This window comes from Zonotrichia albicollis, chromosome 8 (assembly GCF_047830755.1).
Source record: "Zonotrichia albicollis isolate bZonAlb1 chromosome 8, bZonAlb1.hap1, whole genome shotgun sequence".
NCBI classification, from domain to species: domain Eukaryota; kingdom Metazoa; phylum Chordata; class Aves; order Passeriformes; family Passerellidae; genus Zonotrichia; species Zonotrichia albicollis.
The window spans coordinates 22171758-22191625 of record NC_133826.1 but is presented as its reverse complement, the minus strand read 5'-3'; the positions used below and the strand labels follow the sequence as shown (position 1 = coordinate 22191625).

Sequence of the window (19868 nt, the reverse complement as noted above, 5' to 3'; positions counted from 1 at the left end):
GAACAGTTTTGGTTTTAATGCGTTGGAATGGAGGAATTTTAATAGTTTAAACCATATTCCTTCATATGTATCTTTACGCTGGTGTGATTAGTCTTACTGATTTAGTCTTAAATGCAAACTTTTTTTCAATATCTTTGGTTCTAGAAAGCCTTACGGCCTGACATGGGCTACAACACCCTTGCCAATTTCCGAATAGAGAAGAAGATTGGCCGTGGGCAGTTCAGTGAAGTTTACAGAGCAACCTGCCTGCTGGATGGGGTACCCGTGGCTCTGAAGAAGGTTCAGGTAAGGATGATTTTTGTATAAATATTGAAAGGATTGGTACAGTTAAATTTGAAAGGCATGTGGCATTCTGATGTGATTTTAATGAATTTTTAAATGTTTAGAGATAGCAGGGAATTACGAACTTTGAAAATTCATACATGACTTTATATAGTATTCCACAAACCAGTGTTTTGAAATTGAAAGTAAAGTCCGGAGTTGCTGAAAAAGATAACATGTATAAATGAGCTGTATTTCCTAACCAAAGCTTGGACTCTAGAAATAATATGAATATTTAGTGGTGTCTAATGTGAAAATATTTTATTCAAATCCATGCATTTTTTATTGAATAAACATCTGTAATCTTTCAGTCAAGTAACCATGCTTCAAAAGTGCATAAATCAAATAAGGTCTGTATGTAATGAAAATTGTAATAGTGAAAAGGAGGAGAGTTACTGTTTCAAGAGACTGAAAACTACCTGAGACAAATACAAACCAAAATTGTGCTTGAATCTGTTGCTCAGAGTTTCCTTCAGATTTTGGGATACAGCTTAGTTCATATGATCATCTTTATGAATAATACATCTGTGTGAGACTCTACATGGTAATTAAATGCGAGTGCACTGTGGATGTAAGTGAATTGTATTGGTCAAAAATATTTCTTGAGGAGACTGAGTGTTTCCAAAGTTCGTGGTTTAGCCAGTAGTGAAACAGCAGTTGTTACAGAAGATGGAAGAGCAGCAGGCTAATTAAGTTACTGTGGCCAAGAAACATTAAGCCCAACCCTTGTAAATTTAAACATAAGAAATGGACTAACTATTTGTTCAGATACTTTGTCTTAGCAATTAACAATTTTAAAATGTTTAAATCAAAAGCAGCAGTTTAAATGGAAACAGCTTTTCAGACTGAAACATTTCTAGTGTCACACAGGCAAAAGACAGCTCGAGCTATGCCTCTCTCCAGTCTCATTTCCAGTCTCTATTTTTGTTTGGAGCTACTCAGAGATGTTAGTTTTAAGACCATTACCCTCTGGATGTACTATGAAAGTTCTCTGACATGTTTAATTTTGAAATCAAAACTTAAATTGACATTTCACTTTTGATCTTGATATAAGTTTAGTATAATACTTGAAGAAGTACTGCCATCAGATCTGAAAGGGTATTTTTACCTTTATAGACTGCAAGAAAATATGTGTAATATTATCTAGATTGTTTTCTAGAGTTTCTGCATTTTAATAGTTTTGGTTTTGCTGAGTTAAATGCATACACTGTAAATTTCTCTGTCATATCTTGACTTGCTGTTCACTTTCTGTGATTTCCTGTGTGCTACAGCACCAGGAGGCAGGGCTAGTCCTGGCAGTCATAAAAAAGGAGACTTGGTTCCCCCTTCTGGGAAAACTGCCAGATATGTACTACTTCAAAAGCTGAAATATATTCTAAGAACTTTGATCAACAGTCTTAAAACATTAGGCTAATTCTTCCTTCATTTTCAGCATGTGAGAAACCAAAAAGGTCAAATGTGACTTGAAATGCATGTCAATTAAGGTGGATGTGGAATGCCTGGGTACTTGAAGAAAGTCATAAAAGTCCAACCATGAAATTTTTATAACAGTGCTTGCATTAAGAATAGAGGCATTTTAGCATGTGTAGTCCTAACAGCATTTCAGAAGTCAGTATGTGTAGCTGTATTCTCACAGCAGACTTCCCCATTTGACACAAGATTTTTTGGATGCCTGAAGATGACATCATCCTGTCCTTATGCAGGTGGTGGTTTCTACAGCAGAAAAGCTTTCTTACTTAATTTTTATTTAATCCTTTATTAATTTTCTAAGAGTATACTTGGTTGTTGGTAGGAAATATTGTTAAAATTTTGTGCCTTTTCCAAATGGCTTTATTGTGACAGGGTTCCAATTGTCTTTAAGTGTCCAACATAGGCTGTTGGTTTTCCAGTTATTACCTAGGGCACATGAGGAGGGACTGTGTTCTGTGTAAAGTCATTTTCCTTGTGGAAGCTTGATGTATGTAGGACACTACTGTCTGAATGGAAAGTGAGACTTGCTTAACCTGGAAGGGGAGAAAGTTCCTAAGCACATGATGACAGCTCAGATGGCAGCACAGGGTGTTTGGCACAGCCATTCCAGCTGGCTTAGTTGATATCTAAAGCTGTTCTTTTTGGACAGAAGACCATCAAATTGTTACTGTGCTCTTGTGACCTAAGATTGCCTAGAAATATTTTTGGTAAATATAATCACAATATTTGATTTCACGATAAAATTTACTTACATATATGTCTTTTATTGAGAGGTAATTACTTTTCAGAGGAGCTGAAGAATGGGTCTGCTCTATGATAGTGCTTCTTCCTTTTGATTTCAGTCATGTTTGATTTTATTGAAATTAAAACACTCTTTTTTCTGATGCCTTTTTAATGGAAGCTCATCATGGAGAAAACAGGAGAAAAAAAAGCTTCTTTCAGTTATGAGAGAGGGGCTTTATTCTGTTTTACACCTGTGCATGGATTTTACTCTCTGCTTGAAGACAGTGTCTCTAAATGCTCTACAATGTGTTAAGTGACATAACTGAGATGTGAACTTCTACTTTTCCACTATCTGCCCATTCTCATCTCACGTTTTCTCACATCTTATATGCCCTCCTTCCTCTCCAGTCTTGCAAGTCATGGCTGTGCCATCCCCTCCCCATTTTGTTTTCCTGGCTGGGTTAGTTGTGTTCCTGTTTCCTTTATGTGTATTTGGTAATGGTACCCCATGTGTGTCTCTGCTGTTAAGGGCTTATTTGGCTTAGAATCCTTCAGTTATCCCCTGGTGGAGTTGCAGGATTTCAGCCTTTATTTGTTCCAAAAGGATTGCCAGTTTTGGGTTCTTATGAAGCTTTCCAACAAGAATGTTTATTTTTCACTAATAAAATTTTATTTGGCTGAAATATGTACAATATTGATAAATGTTATGTTAATGTGTACAAAATGTATGTTTGTGGAATAAAATGTGAGCAGAAGCAAGTAGCAGTAAGATGCTGTGGGAGAAAGGACAAGCAGATGGTGACAGAAACCACTCTTGCTGAATTTGTAGTTGCTGCTGAGTCCAGATGACAGAAAGAAGTAGTATTCTTGATTTGGTTTTTATTGGGGTATGTAGCACAGTGAGAACTGTTTCAGGTTTTTAGTAGTAACTTAAGCAACAGAATTCACAAAATGGCATATTGGATCTTTCCTTCCTGTTGTACTCTTTGTGCTTCATCCTCCCATGTTTGATTTGTGTTTTTGTAATTAGGAAGGTAATGATTAGGTTCTCTCTTTTGCCAGCATGGAACTATGTTTTTCAGATGCTGTTAAAATACTACCTAAATAAAAACAGAAATAAAATAATATCCTCACTTCTGAACTTTTACAAATGTCTGAGCTATATTTTGAGTTAAAGAAACATCGGAAAAGGTCAGCCCCGAGTAAGCTATGACTGTAGCAGTGTAAACTGAAAAGTTTTAAGGTAAGTTCTTTACAGGTGCTAAATCTCAGCTCCAAACTATGCTGCAGATGATGCCTGAGGAAGCAGCAGAGCCTCAGCTCCTGCAGCTCTGGGTAACCCCTGCAGCAGAACACCTGGGGTACAGGGCAGTGTTCTGAGCAAGGACCAGTCCAAGGGCAGAGTAAGCAATTAATGGTCACAAAGCATCTTTAAATGGCAAAAGAGTGGTAAATACCTAAGTCAGTGACTGTAAGGCTGGATGAGTTCACTTTAGGAGCTATTTTTTAAGGAAACCATAGCTACTCAAAATTTCAAGTATGTAAAGCTGCATATTTCAACAAAATTTCAGATTAATTGCATTTCTGCCTTACATTGTTCCATCTTTCTTTTTCTTTCATTCCAGAATTGGAGGCCCCATGTTAGAGATTCAGACAATGAATCCTTTTATCTAGGACGTACATTCATTATTCATTGTACATTGTCAGTGGATTGCTACTTCAGGCCTGAATTACAGTTAATTAATCTTAGAAAAGCACTTGTAATTTCACACTTTATGGAGCTCTATTGTCTCAGCACAGCAGTGCTGTGGTGGCAAAATACTCTAATGCTTGTTGCTGTTCAGTATTCTATCTCTTAATATTTCTGTGCATTTGGGTCTTTATTTTGCTTGCTTCTCTGGAGGTTTATGTTACAGCAGTCATGCTTGTGATGTGGTTTGGAAATGCTTTTTTGCTGGTTTTACTGTATACAGACTTTTGAACAGAACAAATGTAGGTTTATAATCTTTAAATTTATCCTTTTCAATGCTGAAAAGGAAAATCTGGAAAAGTGATGGTCCAGAGCAAGTGGAGTCAGCTAGATTCCCTACTTGGCTCTTCAGATAATGGGTTTGGTTGGTAGCTGGTAATTGATCAGACGCAGTTTGGACGTAGAAGCTTGGCCTTGATGTTCTCCATCAGGTGGTTCCACGTGGTTCTAAACCTTTTTGCTATGCCTGTAGCTTTCTGGGGATGTGTATATAAGAACTTCACTCAGGAAGTTAAACTCAAGTATTGCAAGTCCTTTGTTTGGTTTACACATCTGCATAGGAACAGTTCCCACTGTGAAGCTTATAACAGCTTAGAAAGTATTCTAAAAATACCAGTATCTCTTGACAGTACTTACAACTGACATTTCTGGAATGCTAAAAGAAAAGGCTATAGTCTGTGCTCACATGAAGGTACTAGAGAAGAGATTGAGTGCAAAGTTACCTGAGATCCCTTAGTTGCATAGCACACAGAAGTGTGATAACTGTCAATCTATCTTTGTCCTTCTTCTCTCCCTTTGTACACAGATGATTGCAGGATGAGATGAACAACTGAGAACTAAAAAGGATTATTTCACTCAGTGTTGCTTACTAAATGGGGAAAAAACTGCTAAGGGCTTTTAAAATGCTCCTTTAGATCTCTTCAGCTGTATTTGCCTAATTGTTTTAAGGAGTTTCACAGTAATTGCTAGCTAAAGTAAAAAGCTTACCATGATTAGACTTTTTGATTACCCTCTTTATATAAATTGTCACATCATAAAAATATTTAGTCTATTGTTTACTGCTTATGAATTAGGATTGTTTTAAAAAAACTAATTTTTAGAAATGTTGATCTTATTATAGTCCTTGAAAATAGAAACTGGGGGGAAAGACTTAAAAGTTTAAATAAGAATAAATTACACTGTGCAGTTTGTGCTGAGTGGAATTGGTGCTGACTGGAGGAGCTTACCTCCAAACTGAATTACCCTGTGATCCTGACTTCATAAATGGAGTTAAGAATTGGAATTATTGTTAGTCTGATGAATAGCCTAGCAGTCTAATCTAAATACAGCAGTTTTTATTACTAGCCAGTTACAGTGATGATAACACTGGTTGTCTAATTCCTGCTGGTTTCCAGTAACCAATGTGTGGAGCATCATCAGTGACCTGAGCTCTGCTGGGAGGAGGGTGCTGGTAGTGTCTTTATGGGAGACTTTACTGGGCGATTTCAAGCAGTCAGCTTGTGTTGGTCCAAAAGCTTATTGTTCAAGCCTATCCAAAAAGCCAAAGTTGTTTTAGACTTTGGTTATATCTGCTGGAATTTCCTCCAGACCGTGCAGTTGCACTGAGCCGAGCTGGATCCAAAACTGGGTTAGAAACAGTCTAACCATTTGACTGCAATGACTTAGTTGCAGTTGAGTCACTCAGCTGCAGGACACATGCTGCTACAGCTAAAACCAAGCTCAGAAAATTAGTGCAGTCCCAGGGAAGGCTGGACAAAAGGTTACAAGTCCTTGGGCTGTGTGAGTCTGGGGTGGATGAGACCTGTGGCCTGCTGATAGCCATGGGGGTACTGTCTGCAGTGAAAGTCGTGTGTGTGAGAGAGATCTGTGCAACACTGATGCTGAGGATAGGCTGACCTTTCAGCTGGGCTTGCTGAGTCATGGAGCTGAAGGTGGAATTAATCTGCCTGCAAAGCTGTAAGCTGTTCCAGTTGTGATGGAAGTACTGCCATCCCTCCACCAGTGATGGCCAGTGTGCAGCACATCACAGGCAAAGGGCAGCCTGTCCTGCTGAGCAGCCCTCAGTGCTGCCAGGTGCCCTGTGCAGTGCTGCCATGCACTTGAAAGGGTGTTCTTCAAGTCCTTCATTGCCACTTCCATTTCTCAGGGTGAGACGTTCTTCAGTGTTGAGTCATCTGCTGGTGAGGAACAGGGAGGCTTTTTCCTTGTGTTTACAGTAACCTCCTTGTGTGAGCTGACATGGCTTGTTACACTGGCATCCTCCGGTCTGAACTGCAGCAGTTCGGCAAAATAAAAGATGATCTATTCAGAGAGAATCTCTGAAAGCTTTTTGCATCTGGTGTGATTCAGAGGTTTTGCAGAGGCCATGGATGGAATGACATTTTCACCTTTTTTTTTAGTTGTTTATTTTTAAAATATCTTGGTGGAGGAAGTTAATGTCTGTGGAACTAAAGTTCTAGATTTCTGGGAAATGCTATTTATAGTCTTTTGAGGTTAGATGTGGATTAAAATCTGAGAACCACAAGAATGCTAAACAGTAAATCTTAAGATTGTCTGTATTTGTGGTTGTACAGATCAGATAAGACTTGTTTTTGCTACCTGGCTGTATTTAATTTTGGTAATTTCTGAAATACTCAGTTTAGCTGAAACTGTGGCAAATTTGCAAAGATGCTTATGAAGTGCAGCACAAGTAAAGGGAGTCATGTTTATAAAACTTAAGTCTGTCCTTTGGGGAGAGCAGCTGCTTGGTCTAGTCTATTCCATGCTGTTTAATAACAAATTAGAAGTACTGGGAATACTATCCAGAACACACAAACAAAATTTTGTCTTTCTTTCCTGTGCCTTGATTCTTCTTTTCACAGGCCTGGGTCTAGGGTTTTATTTTTGTTGTTTTGGTATTGCTGTATGAGATGTACTGATTTATGTCCCTAGCAGAGGCTTAGCTTGTAAAAAAGCTTTTCTTGGAAAACCTGTTTGTTTAGGTGTGTAGGGAGTTGTTCCTGGAATAGATAAATTATTGTGCCTCTTGGCATATTGGAACACCCAGTAACAGGTGCAAGCTGCCCTGTTTTGTCACACAATGAAGATCATTTGGTTTGAATCTTGAAACTTTGTTTCTGGTCGTTTTCCAAATCTTACAAGGAGATAGTTTGCATACAGTTTTTACTCTGGAATTCTGTCCCCAGTTTTGATTAGGTTTTCCAGGGTGTTTAGAGTTGAATCTCTGCATCACTTACAAGGAATGATCTTATCTCACTGTTGTCTAGAAGTCAACAAAAATGAAGCCTCAAGATGCTCCTTTGTACCTGTTCCCTTATTTCCCTTGCTTCCTGGTACAGTTTCATTAGTTGTTTTTGGGAGATGCTATATAAATTTTTCTGTTTTCTGGTCTCTCAGGTTATAAGGAAAAATATTTGATTTCATGCCCTCTCAGTATTTCCTCAGTTAATGTGCTACCTGTAATATTTAGGATTTTCTAAAATGTTTCCCAGGAAAATCATTAGACTCCCTCATGACTGTACCAAACCCTAGCACTTTAATGTGTTGTTAGAATTATTAAAGAGCAAGGCTTTTTCATTCAAAGTGCAGATCTATAACAGATACAGGCTATTTCATCTCCTTCACTAAGTTTCCAGCTTGAATTCAGAAGCTCTTTTCCGTTTTCATCAGTGTTACTTATCTTTTGATGCTTGTACCTGTAATTTCACATATAGTACTCTTTTCTTCTACTACATCTGAAATTGCTTTATTTCTTAGTGTTAGCTTTCCTTTCTTGTGCTTTAACTTGCTGTGTTTGTTAGGTCCCTCCCAGTCTCCTGCTTGAATAACTGCTTTTAAGTCTGTTTATTTCCCATCATCCTGGCATTAGTATACAAGTAATTGTGTAGTGGCTTATTCCCTTTCTTTCTTGTTCAGTAGTTTTATTTTATTGTTTTCTTCTTTCTTCTCTTCTACCCCTTTTCTTACTATCCGCAAGTCTGGTATTTGATTTTTTTAGTATTTTTTTTTATTACTTTTGCCTCTTCAACAAGTGAGTCTGGTATCCACTACAGGCTCTTATTTCTGATGCCAGCTCTGAGGACAGAAGATGAGATGTGTGAAGAGAAGTAGTGGTTAGTCAAGGGCACATGTGTGCTCTGTGAGGTCTGTGTTCCATACATGAGGTTTCCAGACTTCCTTTCAGTTGATTAAAGGAATGACAAACTCACTGTGCAGAGTGGTGTAGAAAATGAAGGTGAGGTTCAGCAAATGATGTGCAGACTCCCTGATGTGTCTGAACTTCTCTGGAGAGAGGGAAGGAAGGTGTGGTTGGTGTGAGCAGCCAGGCAGTCAGTTTGAGATGACCTCTTTGCAGACTTTCAGTACTGACACTGCTGTTAGTCCATATTTTGGTTTCTGGCGTTAGTGGCAAGATACTAAATAGAAGTTGTCAGCTGTTGAGCTTTTGGAGTTGATACCTGTGATCTTCACAGGACATAAAGCATCTTTTCTTGGTGACTACCTATCTAGGAACATGATATGCATGAGAAGTTCTAATTGAAAAGGTAATTTTGGAAGTGTTGTGGTGATGAATAAAGCTGAGGGTGTCTGATTCCTCTGGATAGTTCAAATATAATGTGCAGACCACAAAGAAGTTGGAGATTATTTATTTTTTGTTTTGTTAAATTCAGAAGGTAATCACCAATGAGAGAGGAAGGATTCTTAGAGGAAGTAGCATTTTGGTAATTTTAAAGGGAAATAGTCAGTGTATGGAGGTGCACATTAGTGAAGTGAATGTGCACCCAGAGGGTGCACCAGAGGGTGCACCCAGAGGGTGTGAAAAAGAGAGTGAAAACAGACATTACATTAAATATAGATTTGTAGAATTTGGACAAGGACTCTAATGGCAGAAAAAAGTGCCAAACAAAAAGTGAAATTAGTGAAGAATAATTCTCATTCTTCAGGCTAACTGGAGAATGCAAAAATGAGACACATTGTAAAATAATTTGGAGTAGGTTATGAGGTGGGGGTAAAAATGAAGAGCAGAGATGTCTAAGTGTAAAAGCCTATAAAAATCAAGGTGACAGATAAGGGCTTAGAATAAAGGGCTCTAGTACAGATAGCATAACCCAAGTCACTTTTTGCTGGCTGAAGGGAAGGAAATGGGAGAGAAGGAATTGGAGGTGACAATGAAGTTCTGATCCTGAGAGTAAAATAATATGCATTTTTTAGAATTGAAGTGGAAGCCTGTAACAAGACTAAGGTGTAAAAAGATATGCTCAGTACTAAGCAATCAGTTTGTGAAAAAAGTGTGGCAGAATGGGATAGGAGCCTGAGATTTGAAGCATTTATAAGGTTGCTGAATTATTGCTGTGTGTTGGAGCAGATATTCAGAGGTGGCAATTAAGTCATTGGAAAGCTTATACTTAAAATGGACTTGTTTCCTGTGAGGGGACTAAAAGAATGGCCACAGCACTAAATCAGTGCATCAGAGCATTAGGAATATTTCTTACTGTAATAATACATCTTGCCATGAAATGCATAATTCAGGTTGCTTTATGGATACTATGAAATAATGGTAATGATTACTCAATTTCCTGTATTTTTATCACTTAATAACAATGTTTTATCTCTTGTGCACAGATATTTGATTTAATGGATGCCAAAGCCCGTGCTGACTGCATCAAAGAAATAGATCTTCTTAAGGTAAAAGATTTTGTTTAGAAAATATGTATCTGTCATCAAAAAATGTGGTATGTTTTTCATAGACATAATTGAGGTGTCCACTGTTCTTTGTGTAGAGTTTTTTAAATGCCTCACTTTGTAGAATTTTGTGATCTTTATTATTTTAGAAGTTAATATTGAGAAGTAAATCTGTAATGAGTAACACTTCTAGTAAAAGTTTCTGCCAAAATTAAAATACTTTCCTTTGTACAGTAAAATCCTGACTTCAAAAATTGATTTTGCTATCTACTTCAGAAATCAACTTCACTGTTCCAGATAAGTTTAGCATGTATTGGATATATACATTGAAGCAAAAGTCCTCTAAAACTGCAGTGTCAGTCACCGTGTAGATCCTAAAATGCCATCCTGTTCTTGCAGAGTATTTGTAAATGCTTCTTATCAGCATATACTTTTCTAATTTGTATCATAGTGAAATCAATTTTGGGGGTTGTTTTGTATGCCTGAATAAGAATGTTTCTTATGTTAGTCTTAAAACATGTGGCGTGCTCTACACTAAAATGTGAATTACTTTTTGCTTTCTTAGCAACTGAATCATCCAAATGTAATTAAATATTATGCCTCATTCATTGAAGACAATGAACTGAACATAGTGTTGGAATTAGCAGATGCTGGAGATCTCTCTAGAATGATAAAGGTAGGGATTACGTTTTTTAAAAAAATAAAGAGCTTGTAATGTTCAGCTTTGGCTTTTCATTCTGTGTGATCATCACTGGGTGAAATGCAATAAAAATGTCAGGATCTGAGAAAAGTAAGGTGTTTAATCTGATCTTTTGTTTTTTTAGTGTATGCCAATATTGAGGCTTATGTAAGTATTTTTAACACTCTGCTCCGGATGTAAGTGCAGATGGGGCCATAAGTAGCCTAAGTTATATTAGTGCTGGGGAGAAGAAAAAAAAGCTGTAAGGAAAAGCATTGCCACCGTTTAGAACAAACCATTTTAATGGCATTCTGGATATTTTGGCACAATTGTTTTGTGTTCCAATATTCTATTCTCAATAAAAGAAGTGAAAGCAGAGAACTGTGGCCATACAGCAGAACTGTCTTCTAGACCTTGAACTTGATCTGCTAAAATATATTTCATATTTCTTTGAGATCACATGAAGTGAGTTTACTGATATGTGGTTGTGCATTATGGGTTAATTGTTTTTGGGTTTTTTGGTAATATTTAAATGCCTATTTAGCTAATCAGTAAAATTTATCCAAGACCCATTGTATAAAATTCTGTATTCTGAAACTTCTATGAAGTTTTAACTGCCCTTTTTTAATGTTGGTCATTTGACAACTGCTTCCTCTTGTTCCCTTTCCTTTTTCCACTGTGTCTTGGGTCTAGTATGTCCCTTTTAGCATTTTTCCTTGTGTGTACACCAGCATTATTGCTGTCAACACAGCACAACACCACTCTGGGCACAAACAATGCCAGTCAATTAGTGTTCACTCAGCAGCACCAGGCACAGAACACAGTTGGGCTGTTTTGCTTGGGACCTACATGAATAGAGAATGTTAATTTCTTCATTAATGACTTTCATGCTGTTTTTTTTTTTTTTTTTAGCTTTTGAAGAATATTCCTTTCTAAATTGATAATTGTGAGGTAGGACAGTCAAAATTTAGTTCTAAGCAGGTTGACAGCGTCTGTTAATATTTATAGCCAAATGTGATATTTTTCTTCATCTCATGAATTATTAATTTTGTGGGCTTACATTTCATAAAACATAAAGGAAGGTTTGTCTTTTCTTTTGAATGTTCAGTTTTGACACAACAGTTACTAATATGAGTACTCTGTGACAGATTGCCTTATGGCATGTCTGGTCTTATGACCCACTGAAGCTTTTTCTTTTTTCCCTTGCTTTTTTTTTTATTATTTAATTTTAAATCCAGTGTGTGGCTTTTTCAGTGCAGTTGGCCTCATTACACCTTGTTCAAGTCGGTGGGTATTTCTTACAGGCTCGATCTTGGAGGCACTTTGTGATTGTCCTCTTAACACAGGGATCATGTTTAATGTAGCAAACTTAGATTGCTGTTTGATGTTAATGACAGCCTATCAGGCTATTATTAAATATGTATGAGGTGTCACAATGCACTGTCTTCATGCTGCTGGTGGAGGAAATGATTTGGTAGATTACTTTGACAATATGAGTTTAAATGTGGGGCTCACCAGTCTTAAAAATGTATTTTAAAAATTGCCTGGAAAATGAATGATACATAGTAGTATAGAATCTTCCTAGAAGAGTGGCTGCCTGTCACACTCTTAGGGTAAATAACTATGTGTGTTATCAAGACAAATAAACTGCTTTGGTTTCCAGTGTTCTTGCTAGAATGTTGCTCTAAGTTGTTGGGGAATGTGGAGACACCCTCAGAACAATGTTTGGGTACCAGGCTTGTGTGATTTGTAGAGGGGATCAAGGATGTTTCTGAAGTTGTAAATGACCACAGCTTGAATGACACAAAAAACAATGTTAATGTGAGGGAAAACTACTTAATTAGTTTACTTAGGTATTTGTTATGACATTATTGGCACATCAGAGAATACTTACAAGGCTGCCTGCCTCACAGTGCACCTTAATGAATTCTTTAGTTCTTCCCTTAATGAACGACATCCCTACTGCCCCAGCTTTCATACTGTCCCTCTTGTCACCTGCAGATAATGCTCTCTTTGTCCCCTTTGAGTAGGCAACTGAGCAAAATCACTTGGTGTATTCAGATGTATTCTAATAGAATTCATAGAATCTGCTGTGTGTCCAAAAAAAAGCAGCTGTGCATTGGCATTTACATATCACATAATGAAAGCAGAGGTATTTCGTGTTCTCTCTGCTGCTGTGTTTATGTATGTACATACACAGATTTAATCCACTTTACCTTCATTATTTTTTTAATTGTCTCTGTCACAGGGAGATGTTTCAATATAGCCTCCATTCTCAAAAGCTGGAGAGTTCCAAATTGAGAATTTCTTACTGTACAGCTTTTAATGGCCTGTTAGTGTTCTTGGAAGTGGCATATTGGCTTATCAGTAAAACTGAGAGGGAAACATGAGTGAGGAGAAATGTTTGTATTTGACTCCTTGTTAGTTTTGCACTGCAGTGCCTCAGCACTGTGTAACCCCTCTATGGGCATGGTGAAAGAAGGAAAAACTCCTGATTTTTCTGCCAGTGAATTAGATTGCTGGATACTATTACCTCTGAGATATCACAAGTAAATCATTATTAGCTATTGTGCTAAGTCCCGGTTGCTCGTGGTCTGTTGTTTGTCTGTGGTCTCCACTGCAGAACATGTGATAGTGCATGGCTGCCAAGGTTCAGGGTAGTTCATGAGAACTGCTGTTACCTCATAATACAACCTCCTTCTGCAATACAATAATATGTTGTAAGGCAAGATTGAGGCTTGGTCCCTTTTCTTGTTAGTCTTAGTTCTCCTCTGCCACAAACAGTGACAAAGTGAAAATTTTCTGTGGGTTTTTTGGTTTGTTTTCTTGCTTTCAAGCAGCAGTTGATATATTGGTTAAAGAAATTGCCACAGATAAAGAAGAATCTACTAATTGAATGAAGAAAATGCATGATAATTCAGTAAAAAGACCTGGTTCATAAAGTCCTGAAGATGTTGGAACAAGAGAACTTGAATTGTTGTGCAGAATAATTAGCATAGTATTTAAAGCTAAATATAAAATTACTAGGCTTGCAAGAAGGGATGTTATCAAGGCACTAAAATCTTGGGGGTTTTTTAACTCAGCACTAAACTTCAAAGTCTGTTTAATTTCTGCAGTTATTTTTAGGTTTTAGTTTCTTCTGGCAAATAATCTTAGTGCACTGAAAAAAATTGCAAACTTTAAACTGAATATGTCATACAGATCTTAAGGAAGTTAATAATGTTTTGGAAACAAGCATAAAAGCTTTCATCTGAAAAGTTGAAAATATGTGTGCTGCCTTCTCAAGATAGATGGAAAATAACTTGAATTGTACAAAATGTCACCTAGGCACTTCAGTCACTCCTCAGACAGCACTTTTTGTGTGTATTTTTTCAACTTTATTTAAAGATAAACATACTATAATTAGCTGGGTAAAATAACAAATATTTTAAAACATCACTATGCAATTCCTATTGGTATCTCCAGTTTCTATAGCTAGGACCAGTGAGTTCTTTGTCCTTGAACTTGTTTTTTTATAGGATAGTCCAAATGCAGGAATAGTCACTTCTTCCCAAGTAACTGATGCAGATCTAAATTATTCCTTGCAGGAGCTGGAGCTCTGTTCAGACTTGTTTGAAATCTCATGGATTCTAATTTCAATGTTTCAGTAGTGGTGGGTATTTTGGGCTTCACTGTATGAAACTGCATCAGGCAATTTCTCCTCTCCACATGGTCTGGAATGCAGCCCCTGCTTCCCATGCCAAAGTACATTAGCTCTGGAGGTTGAAACTTCTTTGCAGCCCTCTGAGGTTGGCTACAGCTTACCTGGGTAAGGGCTAGCTGCCCTGGGAGCCTCAGAGCCCATCACTGCCCATTCCCTCTGCAGTGAAGCTGCTCATGTTGCAGGGGATGTTATTTTCCCAACTGTTTTCTGGTGGATTGCTGTCCTGGGAATGTGCTAGAAATGTATAGATGCTTTTGCAGAAAGCAGGATTTTCTGATAAATATTGCTAGTACATGGTAGCTATAGTTTGACTGTTTAATTGCAATAGCAGTAATTTTTTTTTGCTGTGATATTTGCAAGAATTTTGGGAGTATGAAGTTAGGGAAGCATCTGTGTAGGGGAGAGGTGCAGTGTCAGAATTTAGCAGGCCAGGTGTTAAATTTTACGTGCCCTTCCCAGGATTTTGGGAAATCCTCAGCTATTAACTGAGGGCTATTATTTGGCTATTTGTCTTTTTATTGTCCAAAACATTGATCTAAAACTTTACTAGTTGTAGGAGATAGTTGATGTTCCTGTTTGGAAAGCTGGTGGGAAAAATGCTATTTCCTGTGTATTTTGAATGGCAGTGTTGCAGAATCTGTTTTCTGCCATGCACACACATGTCCAGCAGGACGAACTGCTTGCTGCTGGGTTTGCCAAATATTTAGTTGTGTGAGAATGCTTTCAGTTTGTCAAAATACAGCAATTTCCTACTAAAATGTTGGATGCCAATGCTTCATTATAATATCTTGCAGCCTTTGAATCTTAAATATTCTAAGCCCCTTTGTGCCTTGAAACAGATGTAAAACTCAGGGGATTTTTCTTACAGAAATGGCTGTGAAAATTTACCTAAATTTTAATTCTTCTAACATATGTGCTTAACAGAAATTGCTGGAGCATAATTCCAGAAATTGAGAATTTCTGTACATGCAGAGCTGTGTGAACCTGCTGTGTCTGTTGGTGCTGACACAACCTGAGTGACTGTCAGTGCTTAGACCTGGAGTAGGGTGGGTGACTGAGGTGGCACTGCCAGAAATAACTTCTTCTAGATGCTTTGGATGGGCTGAACCTTTCCTGTGTCTGGAGGGTGTTTATTCTTTCTAACAGCCTGGGAAAGGCAGAAATCTGAGATGAATGTGGAGAAGAGGGAAGACAAGGCAGACTGAGGAGTAGGCTGGGACAAGGAGCTGAGTGATCCTTAGGCACAGAGAGAGCCTGTGCCTGGGAAGAAGGAGCACAAGCTCACCGTGGCTGGGTGGCAGGGTTTGGGGGAAGGCAGACAGGGAATTTGTACCGCTGGGAGGAGAGGCTGAGGAACGTAAGAGAATAAGAGTGGTGTATTGGGAAATTGTGAAATGGGGTTTTCAGTACTGGACATGGGGACAGGGAGGTTGGAGCAGAGCTGATGTGTTGTTGTCAGAGAATGGGACAGATGGGGCAGGGATCCCTTAGACAGACAAACTGACTGCAGGGAGAGAGCCTGGATGGGTTAAGTCAGACTGGCTGGGAGCAGGATGGGATGTCACTCTGTTAAGGGTGCAGCTACTCTGTGTAGAAATGGTTGCACTGTGCTGCTTTCTTTGCTTTAATAGTTGTTTACTAGGCAGGGAATTTGGAAGACAAAGGTTTTGTGATTAGTACAATTCAAGGTTTTTCCAAAGACCATTCTTACTTGTTCTCTCCCTAAGGGATACTGAATAAACTGCTTCAACACTGCTTTTTGGGGATAATTCTAATTGCTTATTCTGTATTTTTGACAGTGAAGGCAAAACTCTGGATCTTGATTAGTAGAAGTATTGAGCATTCACAGCTTCATTCTGAGTGGAACTGTGCTTTGAAGATGGACTGTTTCATATAGCTGTGTATGTTGAGAAGGAGGTCCTTAAATTGGTGCCAGAATTAATTAACACTTTTGATCTTTTTGATCTTATTCTTGGCCCACATTCTAATCTGTAAAGTGGGGATATTACTACCTCATCATTTCTGAGACCATTTGTGAATATATTTTATTAATTTGATATTCCAACAATGCATACTAGGAAACTGTATCCCTCCCTGAAACTTATATTTAATAATAGGTTATGAATAGTGCACAATAAACAAAGCCTAGAGACATTTTCAAACTGCTCATTAGCTGAGTGTCATGAATGAATGAGTAAAGGGTCTTCTAACATAAAGAAAACAGAACTGAAAATTGCATGCACACACTCTCAAGGGGGAAAAATTATTGTGGCTCTAATTCTGAGATTTTTCTTATACATATATTTATGTCCAAATAGTTGACATAATGGTTTTGGGAAAAGTATTTTTAAAGCAGTCTTTTGTGCATGTTTGTGTAATTTATTTCTTTTCACAATACTGATTTACCTTGATCCAGAATTGCAGATTTTAAAACATGGAATCTGGTTCTTTTGGCTTTCAGCAGTATCCGTGCTATTTTTTTCTTTCCATGACTGCTAGATTTAATTTAAAGAACAAAAAACCCCAGTACCACCACCCCCACGCCAAACCTCCTCACACAAAGTATTTTTATTGAGCATATGGTTATATTTTATAATATAGAACAGTTTGGCACTTTGCTGAAGTTACATCATTGATATATGTTAAATGCTTCAAAATATTTTTTTCCTTAGTGGTTTATTTTTTGCTTTCTGTATCACCTCTACCTTAGCTTTTCTTTTTCCTTACTCATTTTTGAAAAAAGCTTCAAAAGATAGAGTGTAGCTTGAAGAAGCCTTTAATATAATAGGATAGTGTAACACAGAGTGTGCTAATTACAGATCAAAGCTAAACTATTTTTATGTGCCTTTTCCTAAGGGAGGAACCTGGGGCTTTGAACCAGTCAGGCTAATTTTTGCCACTAACCTTTTTCAAGGCTGCTAAAAACTTTTTTCTTTATTTTTATTTTACCTCCTGTAATTAAAAAATAGTTCATCCTGTTCAACTTTGTGTATCTATGTTAGCTGTGTAGCAGGTAAAAAAGCAGGGTGGGGTGTTGTGAGAGGAAGTGGCTGCTCTGTGGATGGAGCTGTGAAGTGTTAAAAGAAAAGTTGAGGGCACAGAGCCCTGGCAGGGTGGTAGAGCTGCATCTGGTAAGCTTTTCCTCCATCCATGTGTGTCACTGGGGTGTCACCTTTGCTGTCACCACAAGTGCCCACAGTGAGAGCCGCAGCAGGAGCAGTGTACCTTGTGTGTGTTACATGCAAGTGGTGGCAGAATGGGAGCTGGCTGGTGCCCCAGTTTGTAATCAGTGGGATAATTGGGCTGGGTAATTGCCAGGCAGCCTTGTTAGTTTTGCTGTGAGTCAGTCATTGTGTGTGGCTGATGGAATAAGAATAAATGGGCAGGTTTTCTGCTGAAATAATTAGACAATCAGCAGTGTTTTGTCTTGTGGTCAGTTGTCTTCACAGGCATCACACCTGAAGGTGTTGAAGTAGGCTGTACACACAGGAAAATAATGGTGTCAGTCAGCTATGAAAAGTGAACCTGACAGTAAACTTCATTGAACTTATAACAGGCTTTGGAGATTTCATCTCCACCTTTGCCCACTGGTTCTAAAATTGTCTGTGAGCCTTTAAAGAGCAGGGAGAGTTGGAAGATTTTATTGAATAATAGTTCTGGATACTTTTACTGTTTGAAATGACCTGCAAACAATACTTGGGGACTAATTTTCATTTTTCACAGAGTTGCATTTGAAAAATTTGCTCTGTCAGTGTTTGTACTAGGTGGATAACTTGCGCAGAGTAGAGATTACACATCTGTCTGCCTTGTTTGTAGAGAAAGGAAAAAAAAAGTTAAAATTATAGCCTCTGTATTTACTGTGTCATGTTTTTTATTAGGAGGTAGATTAATGATTGAAGCACGAGTTTCACCTCTTCATGCTGTACCAGTTTTCCCAAGGGGATTTTTTTGGGAGAGAGATGCATGTAAACAAATACTGTTGAATTAAAACATGTGGCTGTGTGTTTTAAGAAGCCCCAGTCAGTAGTAACAGCAGAGACAAGGAAAATGATGCAGTACTGGAAATTTTATATTAGTGGTTCTGCAAGTACATCAAATTTCAGTAGGTGCTCTCTATTTCTGAGCACTCTGTGTCCTTGCTCTTTTGCATCAGCAAAAACATTAGGTGGAACAGAGGGACTGTAGGTGGGCTGCTCAATAAGGAAAAATAAAACGAATCCTTGCAAAGAAAGTTGGCTAAAAATACATTTATGTAAAGTGACTTTGTCCAGAGCTTTCTAAGGAATATGAGTTTAACCAGAAGTATTACTAAGTCTGATTATTAGCATGAAAGAATATATACTAAAATGGAAAACATGAAAAAAATTTTACAAGGCTTATAATTTCTTGTAAGTGAATGTCTTTTTTGATTTTTTCTGAAATAAAATTCTGTTTGAGAAGATGCTTCTGTCTCAGTTCTGTGGTGTCCCTGCAGCATTCTTCTGGTTTTTGGTTTGGTTTTTTTTTTAAAGCAAAGACCACAGTTCCACAGTTTAATTCTACTGACTTGTCCTTCTGATGCTAATAGTTACTTCTGTTACTACCATTATTTTGTATGTTAATTTTTGTACAGTATCTTAGTCTTTTGTTCTTCTTAATGAAATAAAGTTTGCAATATACTAAGATGACTAATAAAGGAAGATTTAATTTTTTTGACCTTTTTTTCTTGTGAATTCTGAAAGGTTAAAAAATAAATGTATGGCATCTTCAGTAAGGGGGGGATATAAGCAGCTGTTAATGAAAGTTGGAAAACAAACCAGGTAAATATTTTTATTTTCATAACTTTGTTGGCTGAATACTTGCTGCTTTTGGTATGTTCAGTTGATAGATGAAAAATAGTTTGGGTGGGTTTTTTTGGTATTTGTTCTCTTTTTACAAGTAAGAGACAGCTGCTACTCTTGAAATGTAGGCAAATTTGATGACACTGTATATCAAACTGAATGAATGAATCAGGATGTGGTGGGAAGTTCTATTTTTGTTCTGCATAGAAAGCAAAGAAAAATGGCAGAAAACTTGCCATGGTCTAAACAGATGGGCAGGTGAATCAATCAAAGAACAGAACTAGACAAAACTCCTGGCATGCTGTGTTGCTACTAGAATTATGTAGCTTTTAAAACAGAAAACAAGACTTAGGTACAGACTTCCTCTCTATATTTATGAGTCTCCAGAACTTTGGGATGTTGCCACCCATCTTCACTGGCCTGTCTTGCTGACCCTGATGCCCTTGCCTGTTGTGGCTTGTTTCTGTTGTGTTCACAGAGTGGGAGCTTTTGCTTGTGCTTCTATAATTTCCTATCATGGCTGCCTGACCTCCTCTTTGTTCTTCCTGCTTGTCCATATTAAAAAAAGCTCCCAAAGAAACACAGTCAGAAATGGTCAAGAGCTCTATTGTGTTACTCAGAACTTCTGTGTAGTCATTTTCCATCTCTTTGTTCTTGATGCAGGTCAGATTTCTTCCTAATGGTATCTGGTCATTGAATCACTGTGTTACAAGTTTATAC

General features: G+C 37.7%; 1 protein-coding gene across 1 annotated transcript in view; it reads left to right on the top strand.

Annotated features, from left to right (window-relative positions):
* The window catches only part of NEK7 (NIMA related kinase 7), a 62029-nt gene that overhangs the window by 15825 nt on the left and 26336 nt on the right, over positions 1 to 19868 (top strand). Inside the window, 3 exon segments of the mRNA XM_026793456.2 lie at positions 145 to 285; positions 9887 to 9949; positions 10512 to 10622. Of these exon segments, the coding sequence (XP_026649257.2) occupies positions 145 to 285; positions 9887 to 9949; positions 10512 to 10622 (315 nt within the window).